Source organism: Schistocerca cancellata, chromosome 6 (genome assembly GCF_023864275.1).
Source record: "Schistocerca cancellata isolate TAMUIC-IGC-003103 chromosome 6, iqSchCanc2.1, whole genome shotgun sequence".
Lineage (NCBI taxonomy): Eukaryota > Metazoa > Arthropoda > Insecta > Orthoptera > Acrididae > Schistocerca > Schistocerca cancellata.
In genome coordinates this window covers 156,084,248-156,106,351 of record NC_064631.1, presented here as the reverse complement: position 1 = coordinate 156,106,351, position 22,104 = coordinate 156,084,248, and the positions used below count along the sequence as shown (strand labels likewise).

The following is a 22,104-nucleotide window of genomic DNA, read 5'->3' as shown; positions in this document are numbered from 1 at the left end:
ACACAGTTAATGAATGAACAGTTCTAAAATTGAGCTTTCCTAAGGTTGACTTCTTACAGAATTTCCATCCTTCTGTTGTGGCAATATTTTGTGAAAGGTTTGTCAATTTTTGAAAATATAATGTCATTGGATAGATAAAAAAAAGAAGCTTATCTGTTCACCAAGTAGTAGCATGAGAAAACACATATAAAGGTTAAAGAAATGTGAAGCTCCTGCTTCTGGCAAAAGGTTGAAGGAGAAGGAAGTATGATGAAGGAAAACATCTGGCAAGGTTTAGGAAATGGGGAGAGTTTTGAAAAGTCACCCAGAACCCAGAGTCAGGGGAGACTTACTGCACAGCATGAGAAAGAAAGACTGATTGTTGGGGGCCTCAAATATCTTCCAGTGCAGTCTCCAACAGCCTGTCTTTTTTTCTCATCGTGTCCAGTAAACTTCTCCTAATCTGATGTTCTAGGCAACTGTTCCAAACTCTCCTCATTTCCTAAACCTCACCAGTCCTTTTCCTTCATGTCCTTTCTTTCCCTCCAGTCCTTCTGCCAAAAGCAGGAGCCACTGGCTCTGAAAGCTTATCCATTTCTTTAAGCTTTATGTGTGTTTTCTTGTGTCATTTCCTGAGTAGATTTTTTTTATCAGTCCAATTATATAGTAAATCACTAGTTTGATAATATTCACACCTGTCAGCACCTGCTTTCTTTGGAAACGGAATTATTACATTCTTCTTCAAGTCAAATGGTATTCCACCTGTCTTGCACATCTTGCATACCATGTGGAATAGTTCTTTCATGGTTGGTTCACCCAAGGATCTCAATAAATTTGAAGGAATGTCAACTACTCCAGGGGCATTGTTTCACCTTAGGTATCTCAATGCTCCATCAAATTCTTCTCACAGAATCACATCTGCCATCTCACGTCCATTTACTTCCTCTTCCCTATCCATAATACTGTCATCATCATCAATCATCATCACCTTCCTTTCAAGGATTAGGCTGTTGCATGTTCTGAGCTCACAAACAGTCATCTTCAAGTTAGTTACTAAATTGGCAGGTTCATCTAGAATTCTTATCATTAATAATCTATTATAGGGTGAATCAGAAAGTCTTTGTGTCTACTTTTTGATGAGCCAAAATAAGGAACACACAGATAATTACAATATTATGGAAAGGAAAACTGCCATTCACCATATAGCGGAAATGCTGGGTCGTAGATAGGCACAACAAAAAGACTATCACAAATTATACGTATAATTACACATATACATTTTATTCTTTCTACATACCTTATACTACTTTTCCACATAGTCCTCACACAGCTGCAGACATATGTTCCATCACTGTACTAAAGTTGAGATGCCCCTGTGGTGGAATTTGTCTGGCTGACTGTTAAACAACAATCGGACTGCTGTCTTAGCTTCAGCTTTGCATGTGAATCACTGTTCTGCCAGGAACATCTTGAGAAGACCAAAATGTGGAAATGACTAGGGGCAAGGTTCAAACATATCGTAAGAGGTCCAGTCTCTCCCAGTGAAATGACCGGAGCTTGTTGGTAGCTCTGATTGCCAAATGTGGACTTTGCATTGTCGTGAAGGGTAACCATGTTGTCCACATCGAGAATTTCTTGGTGCTTCATACAGACATGACAGTGAGTAACAATAATGTCAGCATTGGTGGTTGCACCTAGTGGCCTGAAATACAGCAGGGAAAGTCCATGGCAATCCCAGAAGACCACTATTATCCATTTTCCAACTAATTGCACAGAAGGAAGTGTCTGGTCAGCAGAACAAGGGCGACAATGTAAAGTCAGTTTGTAGTAAAAATATTTCTGTTACTGATAAATCAGATATATGTACAGTATTTAACAATCATTTTCTGAGCACTGCTGGTGAATTGCATAAAAATTTAGTTTCTACAGGGAACCATATAACTCTCTTGTCAAATGCCTTTCCGAGTCTGTGATACAGACAAGGGGGAGATTGAGTCAATAATGAAATCACTGAAGACTAAGGACTGTCATGGATATGATGGAGTGCTTAGCAGAATATTAAAGTACTGTGCTGCACATGTCAGCCCTGTATCTAGCTGTAATTTTAAGTTTTCCTTTAGGAATGGTCAGTTTCCTGAACAATGAAAGTACTCAGTAGTAATGACACTTGATAAAAAGGGAGAAATGGATAATGTAGACAATTTCAGACCTGTTTCTATGCCATCAGTGATTGCTAAAGTTATTGAAAAGGCTGTATGTGTAAGGATAATTGATCATTTTATACCACACAATTTGCTAGAAAATGTACAGTTCAGCTTTAGAAGTTGTTTAACAACTGAAAATGCTATATTCTCTTTTCTTCTTTGTGAGGTACTGGATGGGTTAAGCAAAAGGTTTCAAATGCTAGGCATATTTTTTGATTTAACTAAGGCGTTTGATTGTGTTCATCACAAAATATTGTGCCAGAAGTTGGACCATTACGGAATACGGGGAGTAGCTCACAATTGGGTCACCTCTTACTTTAGCAACAGACAGCAAAAGATCAGTATTCACAGTGTTGAGAATGGCTGTAATGTGGGGTCTGGGTGGGTCATTGTCAAGTGGGGGGTACCCCAGGGATCGGTGTTGGGGTCACTCATGTTCCTTATTTATATAAATGATATGCCCTCTAGTACAACAGGTAACTCTTTATTTCTTTTTGCTGATGACATTAGCTTGGTAGTAAAGGATGTTGTGTGCAACATTGGCTCGGTTTCAAATAGCACAGTTCATGACTTAAGTTTATGGGTTGTAGAAAATAAACTAATGCTAAATCACAGTAAGACTCAGGTTTTACAGTTTCTAACACACAATTAAACAAAACCTGACATTTTAATTCACAGAATGGGCATATGTTAAGTGAAACTGAACAGTTCAGATTTTTAGGTGTTCAGATAGATAGTAAACTGTCATGGAAAGCCCACATTCAGGATCTTGTTCAAAGACTTAATGTTGCCATTTTTACTATTCAAATGGTATCTGAAGTGGGCGATCATTCGACACAAAAATTAGTCTACTTTGCTTATTTTCATTCACTTATGTCATACAGTTCTATATTTTGGGGTAACTCTTTTCATTCTAAAAGGATATTTTTGATTCAGGAATGGGTGGTTCGGGCAATAAGTGGTGTAAGTCCATGAACCTCTTGTCGACCCCTGGTCACGAGTCTGGGTATTTTGACATTGGCCTCACAATATATATATTCCTTACTGTCATTTCTTGTTAACAATATTAGCTCATTCCCAAGAATAATTAGCTTTCACTCGGTTAATACTTGGCAGAAATCAAACCTGCGTTTGGACTGGACTTACTTAACTCTTGTGCAAAAAGGTGTGCATTATAGTGCTGCAACCATTTTCAATAAGCTACCACTAAAATTCAAAAATCTTAGCAATAATTCACGCACTTTCAAATCATATTAATGTGACTGGAGTGTGTAAAAGTAAAACAAGGGTAATGGAGTGTAATCGAAATAAACCAGGCGATGCTGAAGGAATTAGAGAAGGAAATGAGAAACTAAAAGTTTTAGAAGAGTTTTACTATTTGAGCAAAAAAATAACTACCGATGGCCAAAGTAGTCACTCCTTCTATTCTACTGAGGAGTTCCTTGAAAAATTAAGCTGTTTCTTGTCGTATTGTTGATTGCGTTTACTTAAACTTATGGCTTGACTTTTTTCAGATTCATAAAGTAATTTCTTGTACTGACATGTTCCGTGACCTTGAAGATTTGCTCCTCAATTTGGTCCTATGGAACTTGACATAAAAAAAAAAATGAAATTAAAAAAAAAAAAAAAAAAAAAACAGAATTTTTTGCCACATGCAAACCTGGGTATTTCCACATCATGCTTTGCTGCTTCAATTCCAGCATGAAATGCAGTATCCACATTTCATTGCCAGTCATGATACGGTTCAGAAAACTATTCCTCTCCTCAATACACCACTGTGAAGGAATCATTTGCTTGCTTTTCATCATGTCATCCAACTGCTTAGGCACCCACCAACAGACATGAAACCTTCCAGTATCTTAAGGATGCGTGAATGACAATGTTAACACTCCCATATGCAATCCACTTTCACCATAGCATGCAGGTGGGGAATGTCGTCAGTCAGCGACAAACGCAGCCTTCCTAAACACTCAACATCTTGTAAGCCTTCATGGCTTTTTGCAGACTCACAGCACAACCATCTCACACTTCTCAATGCAACACATTACCCCCCCCCCCTTATGTTGGCTGCATTTCCCTGTAGATTTTTATGGATGCTTGTCCCTTACTCTGCAGAAAATTCATAACACTTTGTTGCTCGTACATCATGGAAGTGTGAAGCACAACCACCATCTTCAACAGCTGACAGCAACTCCATGTAGTGGACCTCCCAGCTTAGACTAGCCCAGTCTAAGAAAGGTCTGCCAGTGGGAATGAATATGTTTAGTTCGCATTAAAAAACCAGGAGGGGGCAAATACTTTCTGATTCATTTTATTGCCCTTACAATTAGATTTCTTAGAGTCATTTTGTCATTATTGCTGATAATAATTTTCTTCATAATGAGAGGCTTTTCCCAGGTATCAACCTGGGGCACCTCACTCATACACCTGACGAATCTCATGGTTTGAGTCCCATGGTCAGTAATGTCAACATTATTCTCTGTATTCTCCAAATTGTAATACTTCGAAAGTAATGTGGTGTCATCCTGTTGCCTTCCACATCATACTTTTACTGTGATTCAAGTTGTACTACCAAGTCTACCAATAATCAGATAAAAACCAGATTTACTAATCGTTTCTCTGCACTGAATTGACACTGATGGTACTGCTTGTACCATCAAACTATACAGAAAACTTAAAAACCAGGGAGCATGGATTAAGTTACTTAACATGAAATTTCCACATCAGTTGAATAAAAGCTATGTGAGGAAATGAATACAAATAGGACTACTAACTCAAATGGATGAAAAATACATCAAAGGAGATGCTGATAATTACTCACTCATGAACACAAATAACTCTGTTATAATATGAAGTACTGCACTCTCAAAAATCGAGAGAAATCTAAGGTTAAATGATACAATCAAAATTATAAATTACACTTTATTATTCCAAGATTTCAGTTGGCAATGAAAAATTACACAATTAACATAGCAAGCTCAGGGATTAAGGTTCTGTCATGTTGGCTTGCACCTTGCTCACATAATGAAATTACAGCATACAGTTCTAGAAATGAAATTAAAAAAATATCATGCACATCCAATACATAACAATGTAGATGAAGGTACAAATACTGTAACCGCACACTGAACCACTTCTCTGGGTTAATTTTCAGTTTCACACATTGCAATTTATGCTTTGGAATACAATTAAAGTTTCAATGACTTCAGATACAAAAAAACTTTTTCCATCTCTCTGGTGCTAGTTTTAGAGGATGAGTGTCATTTTTGGTCCAACTGCTGATTTTAAATATTAATATTTAAACAATATGCAAAAATGTATGTCCATAAATAAAATATTTTCAGAAAACTATCAGCAAGCTACCACAACCTCTGAGTTCACATTAGTCACAAATCTATCATTTTTTCAATATGCACTACTGAAACACATTTTACAGTTATATAAATATAATAAAAATAAAACAACAAATATGTCTCAAAAGTCATTAAAGACAGAATTTAGTGGTTTTTAATTAACCCACAGTCAGTGTATCATGGTTCATGTAAGAAACAATCATAATGTCTGATGTGATAATGGTGATAATGAGGAGTGTAATGTGGCTTTCCTATTAGTTCAAAATTGTACAAAATCTCCTTTTCTTGTCACTATGTAGGCAGAGTACTGCCTCCTTACTTCTCTCAGTGATTAAAAAATATCTGAATATCTCATGCTGAACTATGCCCAAAAATTTACATAGATGTACTTCTTTTTCATTTTGATCTTTACACTGTGTTCTGAATCAAAGTGGTAGAAATGTTCATTAAATTCTGTAATGGCAGTGACAATTTGAGCTTTTAGATTACATGCCTTTAACTGCAGTTTTACATTATATCGTCATGAAAATGAACCACAGTTACTTGCTTTCTCACACATTATTTTACACACCATGCCATACAGAAGGCTTTCATTAGCACTAATACTGATGTAACTTGTCTAGAAATTTGAGCCAATTGTCACAGCCTGACACAATATCTAGATATCAGGGTTTTCAGTTACATATTCTCTTATTACTAATTGCCTCAGACAATTGATTGCCTGTTTCAGTTACTGGATTTTTATTTATTATGTGAAATTATATTTAATTAACATATGGTCAATAATCCCAAATGTTTTTTTAATATAATTTTCCCAATTTTGTGCTTACTGAAGCTGTATATGTTAATTTCTTGCAATCTTATAAACAAAAGCGATATCAGGGAAAAGTTAACAAAATAAAAAAATAACAAATGATTGTAGAAGCAACAATGCAAGACAATAGAAATATTCAGATACTACATGAACAAATTATTATTACCCCACTATTCTGAACAAAAAAAAGTTTACCCCATTAGAGTTTGCAACATAAGTTACAGAGTACTGGAGAGCTTTTGTTTTTGAGCATTATCTTTAACATGTACAAAGTATCCCATTCATCACCATAAAGATAGAAAAATTAATTCTTAAAAAACTGTCAGTCCTGTTTAGTATAAGAAATTGAAAACATGTACCAGATCTCCAACAGGAGAACTGTCCTGTGGCCACTTTCTGTTGATGAACTCATCAACAGCACAGTCACAATATTTATCACATACAGATTTTACCATTCATTTTGTTCAGCTGCTACACTGAATGTATGAGGCAGTTTACTGCTTGCAGTTACATAAGAGTACTACTTCAATAGCAGAAATGAAAAAAGAAAAAAAAAATTACCATTTTATGAACTGGTGCAATTAATTATTCAATATGACAAAATCCGATACAGTAGTAAAAAAAAAAAAACACACACACACAAACAATTATCAGGATGGCATGACTCACAAAAAGAAATACAAAACTGAAATGATTACTTTGGCTACAGAGCTTAAAATATACTAGAACAATTAATTAACTAAAGTACAAATAAATCTCCTTACTAAGGTCTTGAACACACAAATAAGTTACACACTGTACTCAAACAATCACACCTTCACAACGTAAGTATGATGATACACAGAATTATACATTTTGAATGAAGACCAAAGTATTTTACATTATACATGTATTAAAATATGACTAACACTACAAATTGATACACAAGTGCAAAACATTAATGTGATTTTTCTGTGAGTTTACACTACACATTCTCATAATTGACATAATTTCATGCCAAAAGAAGAAGGGTAAAAGAATAATAAATACATTCTCCAAGCTACCTTTTTGATTTATTTCCAGCTAGTATGCTGACAATCAAACTATATATATATCTTTCATACTACACTCAATTATCCAGTCCTTTCTTACTTGAGTAATGGCACAACGCTCAACAGCCACTTGCGACTTTTTTTAACTGACACACACTCTCATACATCCACGCTCATATGAACAGGAACAAATACAAATCATACACATACAGAAATGTCACAGAAACTGTGGCCTTGGAGGAAAGATGAGCACAGTAGCCTTCTTTCAAGTTGAGCCCATAATATTACAATGTAAACATGAAATAAATTACTAATCCTTGGCTTGGTATACTGTACTTTAAACATTACAACACAATGACAACCTATTTACAGTTCATAAACTACAGTACAGGACAAACTTTTTCACAGTTACATAACTCATCTCTACTCTATGACAACTATGTACAAAACATTCACAGTTACAATTGATTCACATTAAGAGAACAATACATATACACTTGTTTATAAATACTGGCATCGTGCTCATCCTATACTCAAGAACACAGCATAGTGAGACTCACGTTGATTGTGGGCCTTTACAGTCTTATTTGTCTTAAAATTACTTTCACATAATCTCACTTAAAAAGGCCTAGGAGCATCATAGGTATACTACCAAGAAAAAGGCCTGTGGCCTGCATCACGAACTTTGAGACTGAAACTTTATCCCCCTGAAATCAGTTCTTCTATATGCCCGAAGTAATTGACTTCATCTTTTTCTTCTTCTTATATCAAAAGTATGAATTTTTAGGCCAGTTTCTGGGATAGTGACCTATGAGGAACAGGAATTAGACAGTCCATGTTGTTCAGTAAGAGGAAGCTTACCTCTACATGAACAAATTCTTTGCTTCATATAAGATACTATAACAGTGTGAGTTAATCTGCAAATCCTGAGTTGAGGTAAATATCTGGCACAGGGCAGGTCCATGTAAAAGGAATAGAGTGCCAGGGATAGACTAGGGCTTCAGATTCTCCCTACCAACGAGATCAGATTAGTGCCAACACAGTTCTTGTCTACAGCACATGATAAATGCTTCTGTTTCGACTCACCTCAAAATGAGGTGTTCAAACCACCTGCACTGCAGTAAATATCTAACAGAGTCTGCTAAAAATGACTGGTGGAGGACTGTAGCTTCCCTTTACTGTTCTTCTTCACTTTCTTCACCTTCTTGTCCATACATATCAGCCAGTTTGTCAAACCGTGGACCCCATGCACCCAAATAATCAAAGTCCTGCTCATTGTCATCAGTGCCTGAAACAAATAATTTACAAGTCTGCTTCAGATGCTTAATGGAAGTAAGTATATAGAACATTATAAAATTTCTTAATATTTTTGTCTCTTGCTCATTTATCTGGAGACCATAACTGATGACATTACATAAGCTTGGTCCTACGATTCAGCCTATTTGCTAAATTTTTTATACTCCTTCCACTTACAAATATATGGATCCAAATTTACAAAACTTAACCAATTCCTATAAGAATTACATGATGAATGAGGCCTTCTTAAACTTATTCATAATGGCAAGTTTTTAATTACTAAGGTACTTAATCAAATGAATTAATACAGGGACAATTCAGCAAGTCACTTAAAAACTACCTATATCCATGCAGTTTGCTTTGTGCTAATGCTTACTTAAAGTTTCAATGTTAACCATAATAGCAGGTACTCAGGTACACATGAATAATGGGCATCTCCAAGGCAGACAGTTCTTCTACACCCTTATATGCACACAGACAATTTAGTGGTGATCATTAAAAAGGCTGAACCTCTGAATGTAGTATCCCAAAACTAGGTGAAACTGCCCACTTAGAACCAAGATGCAGACCCATACATATTATAAACATTTATGTATGTATATATGTTTCACATCTCCTCCTAAACCACTGGACTGATTCCAACCAAATTTTGTGAACAAATCCCTTACTATTAGGCAACAATTGTTGTTGGGGTAAGAACCTCCTACTTATTACAGTTTTGGAGATAAGACATCATAAACGCTGTGATCGTGAAAACTGCTGCCTTGTGCATTAAGTTTTAATACATCTATTCTTTCCCACTAAGACGATCCTACAGTTGAGTTCACTTAAGGAAATCCCTGACACCTGGCAGAACTTCTGACAGCTTTCAACTGTGAAGCACAAACAACTGTAGGCAAAAACAGCAACCATGTATAGAGCTACAGAAAGGCGTTTCCATAGAGACGTTTACAAAAATCACATTATAGACACACAAAGCAGCTGTGCCCAGCATACAGAAACTGCCTGGTATTGTCTCATGTCATGTCTACTGCATGAGATCAAAGGTGTTTTCATGAATCCATAATAATGATTTTTTTTATATTACAGTACAAACACAGTTCAGTTTTCATTTCTAATAGCAAATCGGCAAAATGAATACCCAAGCAATGCCAGGTTTGTCAGCTAGTAAGATGATTAAGCTGCCCTCAACCCAAATGTACATTTGAATATGACAGTGTTTCACTAGGTGTGGCTCAATTGGAGGTGGAAAGTCCTTGCCTTCCTCTCACCTCTGAATTCTGAACTGACTTGCCCAGCCCGTTATAGGAGGATCTAAGTTTGATACAGACTTCAAACGATGATGCAAATGTGACTATACACATATACGCATTACTGCTAGTTGTGAAAGCAGTGATAGGTGTCAGAAAATATCCTAGGATTAACTGAGAATTTGTAGTCCAACAGTAATCCACCAAGCCACACACAATACAGATGTCAAACATAAACCGTAACGTGTTTTCAGACAAAGGACATCCTACCAAGCTACTGCAAAAAAACACAGCAAATGTGGAATGTGTAGTAGGTAATTTCTTAGAATAACTTCATTGTTGACTGCTCTCTCCGTGAACTCAAACACCATTTGTTCTCATATAAATGGACTACAAATTCACATACTAACTACATCATCAATTTTGAGTAACTTCAACTGGTCCACTGAGTGTGGAAATTGTTGTTTATTTTGTGTTATAAACTCATGGTGTGTACTTTATTGTCTTGCTCCTCTACAAGAGCTGGTTTACATCTAAAAATAATCACAGAATTTGGGGATCCGAGAAATGGAGTAGTAAACTTACTGAATTACCATGAGTCATAACTGCATTTGATGGGTTCAAAATGGCTCCTTTCATGATATGATAAGTGTGAATGAAATGAAGATGTATGTACAGGGTGTTTCAAAAATGACCGGTATATTTGAAACGGCAATAAAAACTAAACGAGCAGCGATAGAAATACACCATTTGTTGCAATATGCTTGGGACAACAGTACATTTTCAGGCAGACAAACTTTCGAAATTACAGTAGTTACAGTTTTCAACAACAGATGGCGCTGCGGTCTGGGAAACTCTATAGTACGATATTTTCCACATATCCACCATGCGTAGCAATAATATGGTGTAGTCTCTGAATGAAATTACCCGAAACCTTTGACAACGTGTCTGGCGGAATGGCTTCACATGCAGATGAGATGTACTGCTTCAGCTGTTCAATTGTTTCTGGATTCTGGCGGTACACCTGGTCTTTCAAGTGTCCCCACAGAAAGAAGTCACAGGGGTTCATGTCCGGCGAATAGGGAGGCCAATCCACGCCGCCTCCTGTATGTTTGAGATAGCCCAAAGCAATCACACGATCACTGAAATATTCATTCAGGAAATTAAAGACGTCGGCCGTGCGATGTGGCCGGGCACCATCTTGCATAAACCACGAGGTGTTCGCAGTGTCGTCTAAGGCAGTTTGTACCGCCACAAATTCACGAAGAATGTCCAGATAGCGTGATGCAGTAATCGTTTCGGATCTGAAAAATGGGCCAATGATTCCTTTGGAAGAAATGGCGGCCCAGACCAGTACTTTTTGAGGATGCAGGGACGATGGGACTGCAACATGGGGCTTTTTGGTTCCCCATATGCGCCAGTTCTGTTTATTGACGAAGCCGTCCAGGTAAAAATAAGCTTCGTCAGTAAACCAAATGCTGCCCACATGCATATCGCCGTCATCAATCCTGTGCACTATATCGTTAGCAAATGTCTCTCGTGCAGCAATGGTAGCGGCGCTGAGGGGTTGCCACGTTTGAATTTTGTATGGATAGAGGTGTAAACTCTGGCGCATGAGACGATACGTGGACGCTGGCGTCATTTGGACCGCAGCTGCAACACGGCAAACGGAAACCCAAGGCCGCTGTTGGATCACCTGCTGCACTAGCTGCGCGTTGCCCTCTGTGGTTGCCGTACGCGGTCGCCCTACCTTTCCAGCATGTTCATCCGTCACGTTCCCAGTCCGTTGAAATTTTTCAAACAGATCCTTTATTGTATCGCTTTTCGGTCCTTTGGTTATATTAAACCTCCGTTGAAAACTTTGTCTTGTTGCAACAACACTGTGTTCTAGGCGGTGGAATTCCAACACCAGAAAAATCCTCTGTTCTAAGGAATAAACCATGTTGTCTACAGCACACTTGCACGTTGTGAACAGCACACGCTCACAGCAGAAAGACGACGTACAGAATGGCGCACCCATAGACTGCGTTGTCTTCTATATCTTTCACATCACTTGCAGCGCCATCTGTTGTTGAAAATTGTAACTACTGTAATTTTGAAAGTTTGTCCGCCTGAAAATGTACTGTTGTCCCAAGCATATTGCAACAAACGGTGTATTTCTATCGCTGCTTGTTTATTGCTTTTATTGCCGTTTCAAATATACCGGTTATTTTTGAAACACCCTGTATTTGGAACAATCAACACATTTGTCACCATCTGGTCGTTTCCTATTAGATATTAATGTGTCCCACATAAAATTGTTTCTCTAAACCTGCTTCCATTTCCACACTTGACATAACAGTCCTTCGGTACTGTTGGTGCCTGTCCATTGCCCACAACAACAAAAAGTTCTTAACTGCATATTGTCCCACCACCCCCTCTTCCCAGTTTCTCATAGGAAACTTGTAACAAGAGTTTCAGTGTTTCAGTTTGTAGCTACACGTCTAGTAGTCAAAGGGACAAGCTGCCTTGTTAACACTTCATATACACTACATGGAAGATGCATGAAGATCTGAACTCATACAGAATTAAAAGGTTACAGATGCTGTCAGCAAGGGAAACTGTTTGACAGTAAAAAATTGTGAATGTAATCTTGCAGCTGTAACTAAAAGTAAATTGTTGGCTTCTTCATTCAAAACAATTGCTCAGTATTCACATTAACTAGTATAAGCCAAGATATACATCATTTAGCAGAATATTGGATAATAACAACTGGATAAACTGATACAAACCAGATGCTAAAGATGATAAAGAGCCTGCCGTACTACCGCCTCCCTCATATGCATAGTTCCTCAAGTCATCAAATGGAGGAGCATTAGGATCTGCATCAGCACGTTTCTTGTGTTCTTCAATAAAGACACCGACATTTGGCTCAGACCCCAAAGGAGGCACTGGAAAATGTGAATCTGCAAGGAACATTTAATAAAATGCTCATGAACTGGTTTGAGATACCATTAATAAAAGAAAAATATTTTAAGTGAATAACTTGTAAGTAATTGACTAAAAATCTATTATATAAGCAGTCATAGAAAATCTGCAATGTATCACTGCATATAACATTTGAATAATGAGTTGTTATCAGTGTTTAATAACAATTTCTCTTTAAATGTCTTCCGTTTGCCAAGAATAGACCTTCCTCAAAACCGAAAGAAATCCTGGTCATATGTAATCGCTGTTACTGACATCAGCGTTAGTGCCCCGACACTCAGTAATGACACATGAACTGAAATTGAGAGTAAAAATGCAATAGCAGAAATGCAGAACTCTGCATTCAAGTAGTCCTACACAAAGCAGGATTCACGAGAACTGCCCCAGCATACTCTCACACTACTGCAAAGATGAGGATATTGAATATTAGGGTCAGTGGCATTGAGTGTTGAAATTGATTAAACTGAACATGGCACCATGATCATGAATTTCTGACTCATTTATTAGCTCCCCTTCTAATGATAGTATACTGCAAATTCCAAGACGGAGAGGGTGGGGGGGTGGGGGGGTGGAAGATAGGCAGAAGCCAACCCCATGAGAAGGGCTACAGAAGTGATTCACAAAACTATTTGCAGATTTCATTAACATCTATCTGTTGTAAAATCTTAGAGTATATTCTGAGCTTAAACTAACAATATATCTCAAACAGAATGAACAAATCCATGCCACCCAGCAAGGATCCCAAAAACTCATGCTCTTTCCATGACATCCTGAAAGTTATGGATCAAGGTAGATGCAGTATTTCTTGACCTTCAAGAAGCATTTGTCTCAGTACCACACCAAAGCTTATTTATGAATGTGTGATCCTATGGGTATTGAACAAAAGTTGTGGCAGGCTTGAGGATTTTTTTGTGGGGACAAAGCAGCATGTAATCTTGGTTGGAGATGTAGAAGTAACTTCAGGGGTGTCCCATGAAAATAAATGGGACCCTGGTTGTTCATGATGTATATTGATGACCTGACAGATAATGTGAACATTAACTTCAGAAATTCTGTAAATGATGTAGCTATCTATAATGACATACTATTTGAAAAAAGTGCACAAATATTCAGCCATTTCGATAAGGTTTCGTGGTGGTGCAAAGATTGGCAACTAGTTTTAAATGTTCAGAAATGTAAAATTATACACTTCACAAAAAGCGCGTGTGTGTGTGTGTGTGTGTGTGCGCGTGCCTGATTATGAAAATTTGTCTCACTGGCATCTGTTATAATTTCCCATATGAACTTTGGCCCTTAAAATGATCCAAAAGATCTGCTGATGACAATCAATGATTCCAAAAAAAATTATCACATGGTACTGCTGACTTTTTATTGAGAAATATTCACTTCTGTCTGACTTCAGGCTTGCCAGTTGGACTTACATGGTAATATTGACAATGTTCACTGCCTCTAGCATACAGTACTCTTGATGATTAGATTAAAAGCTGTAGATAAAGTATATCCATATTACGATATTTCAGTCACCACTTTTGATATCCTTCGAAAGAGTGTTAGCCTGAATGTTATACATGTGATGCTTTATTTTACTTCATCATGTTAATTGAATACATTCTGTAGTACCACCCATAGAGCCTTTAACTAACATACCTCTTTGTTTCATTACTCTGAACAATATATATATATATATATATATATATATATATATATATATATATATATATACAAACAAACACAAACACACACACAAAACTCTAGCTTTCGCAACCAACGGCCGCCCCGTCAGGAAAGAGGGAAGGAGAGGGAAAGACAAAAGGATATGGGTTTCAAGGAAGTCTGTGTATATGCGGATGGATATGTGTGTGTGTGCGAGTGTATACCTGTCCTTTTTTCCCCCTAAGGTAAGTCTTTCCGCTCCCGGGATTGGAATGACTCCTTACCCTCTCCCTTAAAACCCAAATCCTTTTGTCTTTCCCTCTCCTTCCCTCTTTCCTGACGAGGCAACCGTTGGTTGCGAAAGCTAGAATTTTGTGTGTATGTTTGTGTTTGTTTGTGTGTCTATCGACCTGCCAGCGCTTTTGTTTGGTAAGTCTCATCATCTTTCTTTTTAAATATATTTTTCCCACGTGGAATGTTTCCCTCTATTATATATATATATATAAGCTAAAAAAGAAAAGGCAGCACAGTATTGTCAAATCATCTTACAACCTACAACAAAATCAGTTGTATATCATAGTACTCTGAACTGTTCCTGTTTCAGATATTTGCAACAATATCCACAGTTCATCAGCTGCTCTCTCTTTCATGGTGACATCAATTTATTGCATAAAATTTATATTAATCTACATTATTGTAACACATTATTAATTGTTTTGGGGTGTATGCAGCAGCAATTACCTTAATTGTTGTGCAACAGAAAGAAGAGACAATGTTTCAGTCTATTACTTACATGGCATCTTTCCAGTCATCTCAGGTATTGGCCCTCCAATAGGAATCTGCAGAGGTGTGATGTCAAAAGCTGTCATATCATCTTCTCCACCACCCTCATCATCATAATTAATAATATTTTCACGGACATCATCGTCTGGCCCTGGATACTTTATGTGGGCTTCACGGCGCCTGTTGTACACTACAAAGACTAGGACCAATACTGAAATAGGAGAGATAAGTGGTATGATTATTAGTCAGAATAACAGACTATCCAAATGTTGCAAATTCTTGATTGAAAGATTTGGATAAGTCTTACACTGTGATGGAAGCATAAAGTGAGTAATTACAATGCAAAAAATGAAAGGACAGCTGCAGCATATGAGATACTGCCCTTCAATACATACATACCTTCATGTTACCAAAGCTTATTTGCAGTAATATTCACAGCTGAGCAGTTCTAACACATAATGACTAATGTTTTTCAGACCTTATTTCATAATCTTTCTATAAATATCCAACAAAATCAGACCACAAATATCTGTTTTGAAAAACAGAAATGGAAGACATGATATGTAATGAAAAGTACATGTGTACCACTTGACAATAATGTTGAACACCATTTGAGACCACCTACTTCATCACACATATAAATAGGTCTTCTGTTTGAAATAGGAGAGGCCAGAATTGTATCAGTAAGAGAATTCACTTGAGAAACTGTAGAATTAGCAGAAGCCAGAGTGCCTTCAGGAGACAAAATTCTGGTACCAATAACAGGCAAACTTAAAAGCTTAAAAAACTATTCCTAGTTTTTTGAACTGTCAATTCCTTTTCTTGGGAATGAAAGGGGGATGTCAGAAGATTGGAAGGGATGAGCAGATCACTTAGTCTCCTGCCCCCCTCCCATGGAGGAAACTTACAGTTCTGAAAATTAGAAATACTTTTTCTGTTTTTAAGCGTCTATTTGTGATGTCAGAATTTCATCTCCTAAAGGTATATTCTATCTCTTTGTAATTTTATGAAGACCAGATTGGTTACTCTGCAGAATTCCCAGATCTCCAACTTAATCAGAAGATTCCGCGACATAGCTGTAACAAGTACATGAACCAAATTTCGAAACACTGTAATTTTAACATAGACTGTTTGCTATTTTCATGGGGAACTAGTAATCAGCTGGAATGTCCACAGCCTACAACTAACCAGACAGATCATTCATTCTTACTCCCTAAGACTGCAAGCACCAAAAAAGTTTTAAAAAAGCAAAATTATATTGAAAAGATTATTCTGACAAATCAGTAATCTACACTACTGGCCATTAAAATTTCTATACCAAGAAGAAATGCAGATGATAAATGGGTATTCATTGGACAAATATATTATACTAGAATTGACATGTGATTACATTTTCACACAATTTGGGTGCATAAATCCTGAGAAATCAGTACCCAGAACAACCACCTCTGGCCATAACAACGGCCTTGATACGCCTGAGTGTTGAGTCAAACAGAGCTTGGATGGTGTGTACAGGTACAGCTGCCCATGCAGCTTCAACACGAAACCACAGTTCATCAAGAGTAGTGACTCGCATATTGTGACGAGCCAGTTGCTTGGCAACCATTGACCAGACGTTTTCAATTAATGAGAGATCTGGAGAATATGCTGGCCAGGGCAGCAGTCAAACATTTTCTGTATCCAGAAAGGCCCATACAGGACCTGCAGAATGTGGTCGTGCATTATCCTGCTGAAATGTAGGGTTCTGCAGGGATCGAATGAAGGGTAGAGCCATGGGTCGTAACACATTTGAAATGTAACATCCACTGATCATAGTGACGTCAATGCGAACAAGAGGTGACTGAGACGTGTAACCAGTGGCGTCCCATACCATCAAGCTGGGTGATACGGCAGTATGGTGATGACCAATACATGCTTCCAATGTGCATTCACCGAGATGTTGCCAAACACGGATGCGACCATTATGATGCTGTAAACAGAACCTGGATTCGTCCGAAAAAATGACGTTTTGCTATTCGTGCACCCAGGTTCGTCGTTGAGTACACCATCGCAGGTGCAGCATCTGCAGCGTCAAGGGTAACCGCAGCCATGGTCTCCAAGCTGGTAGTCCATGCTGCTGCAAACGTTGTCGAACTGTTCGTGCAGATGGTTGTTGTCTTGCAAATGTCCTCATCTGTTGACTCAGGGATCAAGACGTGGCTGCACGATCTGTTACAGCCATGCGGTAAGATGCCTGTCATCTCGACTGCTAGTGATAGGAGGCTGTTGGGATCCAGCACGGCATTCCGTATTACCCTCCTGAACCCACCGATTCCATATTCTGACAACAGTCATTGGATCTCGACCAATGTGAGCACCAATGTCGCGATACGATAAGCAACAATCGCGATAGGCTACAATCTGACCTTTATCAAAGTCGGAAATGTGATGGTACACATTTCCCCTCCTTACACGAGGCATCACAACAACGTTTCACCAGGCAACACCGGTCAACTGCTGATTGTGTGTGAGAAATTGGTTGGAAACTTTCCTCATGTCAGTACGTTGTAGGTGTCGCCACCGGCGCCAACCTTGTGTGAATGCTCTGAAAAGCTAATCATTTGCATATCACAGCATCTTCTTCCTGTCGGTTAAATTTCGCATCTGTAGCACGTCATCTTCATGGTGTAGCAATTTTAATGGCCAATAGTGTACCGTGAGCACAAATGAAGTAACTAAACAATGTAACTGTCTCCTTTCCTACCACTACACATTTTCAGTGTCTTTATACAACATTATGAAAAGGATTGTTACTACTCACCATATAGCAGAGATGCTGAGTCGCAGATAGGCACAACAAAAATATTGTCAAACAAAGCTTTTGACCAGACAGGTCTTAATCAGAATAGGTATAACACTCACACAAATGCAGCCCACACAAACAGGACAACAGTCTCTTGCTGCCAAGACTAGACTGCCCTGCTCAGCAGTCTGGCTTTGGCAACCAGAGATTGTCATGTTTCTAGACTATAAGGTTGTTAACAACTATCCTTGATTCCACATTGCACACAGTGTGATATTACAAGGTAGTTGAACAATGGAAGCAGTTTAATGTGCGATGAATCACAAAACATTATGTGATGTCCTGACAGAAATGTGCACATAAAAGAATGTCTGTCGAATGCCATCTACCACCCTCTATAGTATCTACAGTAGAATCTGAATGCAGAGGTGGTACAGTGAAACCTTTTTCTCATGGAGGCAACTTATGACTTCATTCTTTGATACTGGCATATCTTAGAGTTAAAAAATATTTTTATCCACGTACCACACGTCTACCACTGAACTAGATTTTGAGAATGAATATCATTTAAAAGCGACTATATTAATGGCTACAGACCAGATTAACTGTGACAGTGATTTTATATATTTACTAGCAAATCTGGCAATGCTTCATAATTGGTAAATATGGATATAGATACATCCTAAAGTCCTCCTCATTCTATCTCTGGTTATCAGCTCCTCATCCCTCTCTCCATCCACCTCCTCTTCCTCCTCCTACCTCTCTCCATCTTCTCCTCCAGACTGACTCTCTCGCCCTTCTGCTGCTTTACCCTCTCCATGGGTGACTACACTCGCTCGCAGCTTGGGAAGTGAGCACATGAGGTAATGTGTGCTAGTCAGATGTCATTTTGTAGTGCAGGGGAAGTGCAAACTGTGCACTGTCTTCACAGGAATGTCCATGTGTTACATTCACCACAGCTGTAGATGCAACCTTTATACTCATCTTTAATGGTGCGGTGCTTGAAGTGGAGGCAGCTCTTTGGAAATTGGTGAAAAGGAGCATTATAGCTGAGTTAGGAACTTCACAGCAAAGGTCAGACATGTCAGTATCTACCTGACATCATTGTGGGATGGCTAGTTACAGTTATTACTTATAAACCTACAGTGTGAAAATCAGTTGCATGATACATCTCATATTAAAATAAGTCTTGTAAGTTCAAATAAAACTTTTTCTCATTGCAAATTTACATGATTATATCAATGTTTGGCCCTACATACTTGTGCGAGCAACTGTTTTTCGCAGTGAGGAGAATAAAATTCACCGACAGAAGCTCACCTATCTTCAAATTAGATGTGCTCAGAAAGTGGTGCCAGGCATTGATGCTTTAGAGAAAAGCTAAAGAAGTAGAATTCATTGACACCTAGTGTTTTTATTTTGAACATGTGAATAAAGTTGATGTCAATTTACTTCGTCAAAAAGTGGCATTCATCATAAGGCTGCATCAATCTTAAGACATATCATGTCTCATATTTAGCTGTCACATGCTCTTCACCTCATCAATTAAAAGAAATGGTTTCATTCTATCATCATTTCTCATCAATGCATCAGTCTTGGGAAATCAATCTGCCACTAAGGGCATTAATTAGCCACAGTGGAGCAATACAGATAGGATGAGAAATGAAAATATTGGGAAGAAATTAAACATATTTAATCAAAATGAAGAAAACAAAACACCATACTCACTGCCGAACAAGATTCCAAAATAAGGAGAAGGAAAACTGATCAACCAAAGCAAATATTTTCATTTTGGTCATCATATATTATGGAAAGGTAAAAATTTAGCTAACCATCTGCCTGAAGTATGATAATTTCTTTCACTGATGACTTCAGCCCAAAGGGCTATTTTCAACTGGTTCTGCAATTCCATGACAAATTAATACACCAATCGTGTTAAACTTTCATAGGATGCCTTACTGCACGTAAGTTTAATATCATGGATTGCATGTTCTTGAAATTCATTTTTGACTTTTTTAACTTTACTAACTAATTTATCAAGGTGTCACAGACCTGCTTAAAATGGCTACTTAGGTTGAAACTGATAGTGGAATAAATTATCTTGCCTCAGATAGTCACCTGGCAAAAATATTGCTTTCCATAGGGGGGTAGGAGGGGGGGGGGGGGATGCCAGAGCAAAATAAATCAGCAGTGAACATATCAGAGATAATTCAGTCCTTCAAACTGATGATGATGTGTCCAGAGCTTTAGGTCACAAAATACATCACTTCTGGGGAGCAAATACATACAATTAATGACAGAAACTTGTAATAGAAAAGTAATGTGGAATGAGGAACACATTCAAATGGTAGATTAATGTCATTTTGTATTGTTATTGGATTTTATGCTTATTATCTCCCACCTATTAAGTAAGTAAGATCAGTCTCCTTACTGAAGTATTATTATAACACCAGCAATCCACATCACAGCTTACTCTTATGCTTAGACGTACAAATCTCACTGGTCCTAGAAGTTGCAGTTGTCACATAACTTGACTTTAAACAATTCATTATCAGTGAATCACATTCCGAAATTAATTGTGAAAACAGAAAAGTAGTGACAGAAAATTTTTCATTTACAATTCTGTCTTTTATCTTTTTAAAAGATAAATAACCCAAAAAGAAAGAAATCTGTTACAGTTTTGAACAAACAAATGGACAAATATAAATATATAGAAAAACTGAATGCAATTAGCAACACTTTTACAGCTAGTAACTACAAAAGATAGTACTGAACGTTTTCTAAGCAAATATGCACAAAATTTATGAATGTCAATTGGATTCAGCAATGGATAACAGTAATCATGCATTAATTATTACTATATAATGGCTCACTCTAGATATTCATTACATCTATCAACATAGAATCCAAATATGAACAACTGCCTAAGAATAATATAGAATAGAAAAATACCAATGCACTGCACAAATAAAAACAAAATGTGAGACAAGAGATTAACTGATATTTTTCATGCATGCATGATCTACAAAGATACATAAAAATAAATTGTTTAAAACTTACTTATCAAGAGAATCACACAAGATATGATGGCTATGATGAAATTTGTGGATGGTTTAATTATTCCTGATTCAAGCTGTTCCAGTTCACAATGTATTCCCTTGAAACCAGGAGGGCAAAGACAGGCGTAATGACGTTCATCAGCAAAGTCAACACAACGGCCTCCATTGAGGCAGGGCCTCCATTCACATTCATCTTCGTTTACACAATCTCTGCCCTGAATTCGGAATCCAGTGGGACAGCTAGCAAGCACATACAAACATTAAAAAATATAACTACATGCACAAAGAACCTTACTGACCTTTGCAGTCAACAGTACTGAAATGCAAGATCTAAACACCGTTTAAGAAAAATAAAAAATAATGAAACAAATGTAAGAAGCTGTACAGAAATAAGCAATGACCTCTACATAAACATACAAAAAAGTCAGTGCAAGACATAAAGGCATTTAATTCCATTAAAGTTGCGGAGCAAATCTGACATTCAAACAGTTCCCAATATTCAAGCAAAATTATTTGCTGGCTGTTACATGAGTACATACTTTCCATGCGCATGAGCAAAAGAAAAAGGACTTTCCTACATTTCTCATCACCAAATATTTTGTGACTTACTAAGGATGATGAGCAGACAGACCAAGATGGCTGCAAGTGCCCCCATACTAAGTTTCAAAGTTCGCCCTTCCTGCACCAATTCGCAATTTTCCCCCCAGTATCCCTCGGGACACAAGCATTGATAACGAAGTTTTGGCTCTTCATTGATGCATGTGCCACCATTTTGACATGGTCTGTCCAGGCATTCGTTTTTATCCTCACACCCCTTTTGGTCAGCAGACACTACCTTGCCTTCACCACAGCTGAGAAATGTTGCAAGATATCATTATTGCTATGAAAGAGTAGTTTACCAAAAAACAGCATATAAAACTACACGTTATTAGACAA

The 22,104-nt window shown here is 37.6% G+C and overlaps 1 protein-coding gene across 1 annotated transcript in view; it reads right to left on the bottom strand.

The window, feature by feature from the left end:
* Positions 1 to 5,090: 5,090 nt before the first annotated feature.
* The window catches only part of LOC126088218 (neural-cadherin-like), a 112,316-nt gene continuing 95,302 nt past the window's right edge, over positions 5,091 to 22,104 (bottom strand). The window contains exons 23-26 of the mRNA XM_049906345.1: positions 21,170 to 21,408; positions 15,341 to 15,541; positions 12,699 to 12,872; positions 5,091 to 8,669 (exon numbers count right to left, since the gene is read on the bottom strand). Coding sequence (XP_049762302.1) covers positions 8,557 to 8,669; positions 12,699 to 12,872; positions 15,341 to 15,541; positions 21,170 to 21,408 — 727 coding nt within the window. The 3' untranslated portion in view covers positions 5,091 to 8,556. The remainder of the gene's footprint in view (positions 8,670 to 12,698; positions 12,873 to 15,340; positions 15,542 to 21,169; positions 21,409 to 22,104) is intronic.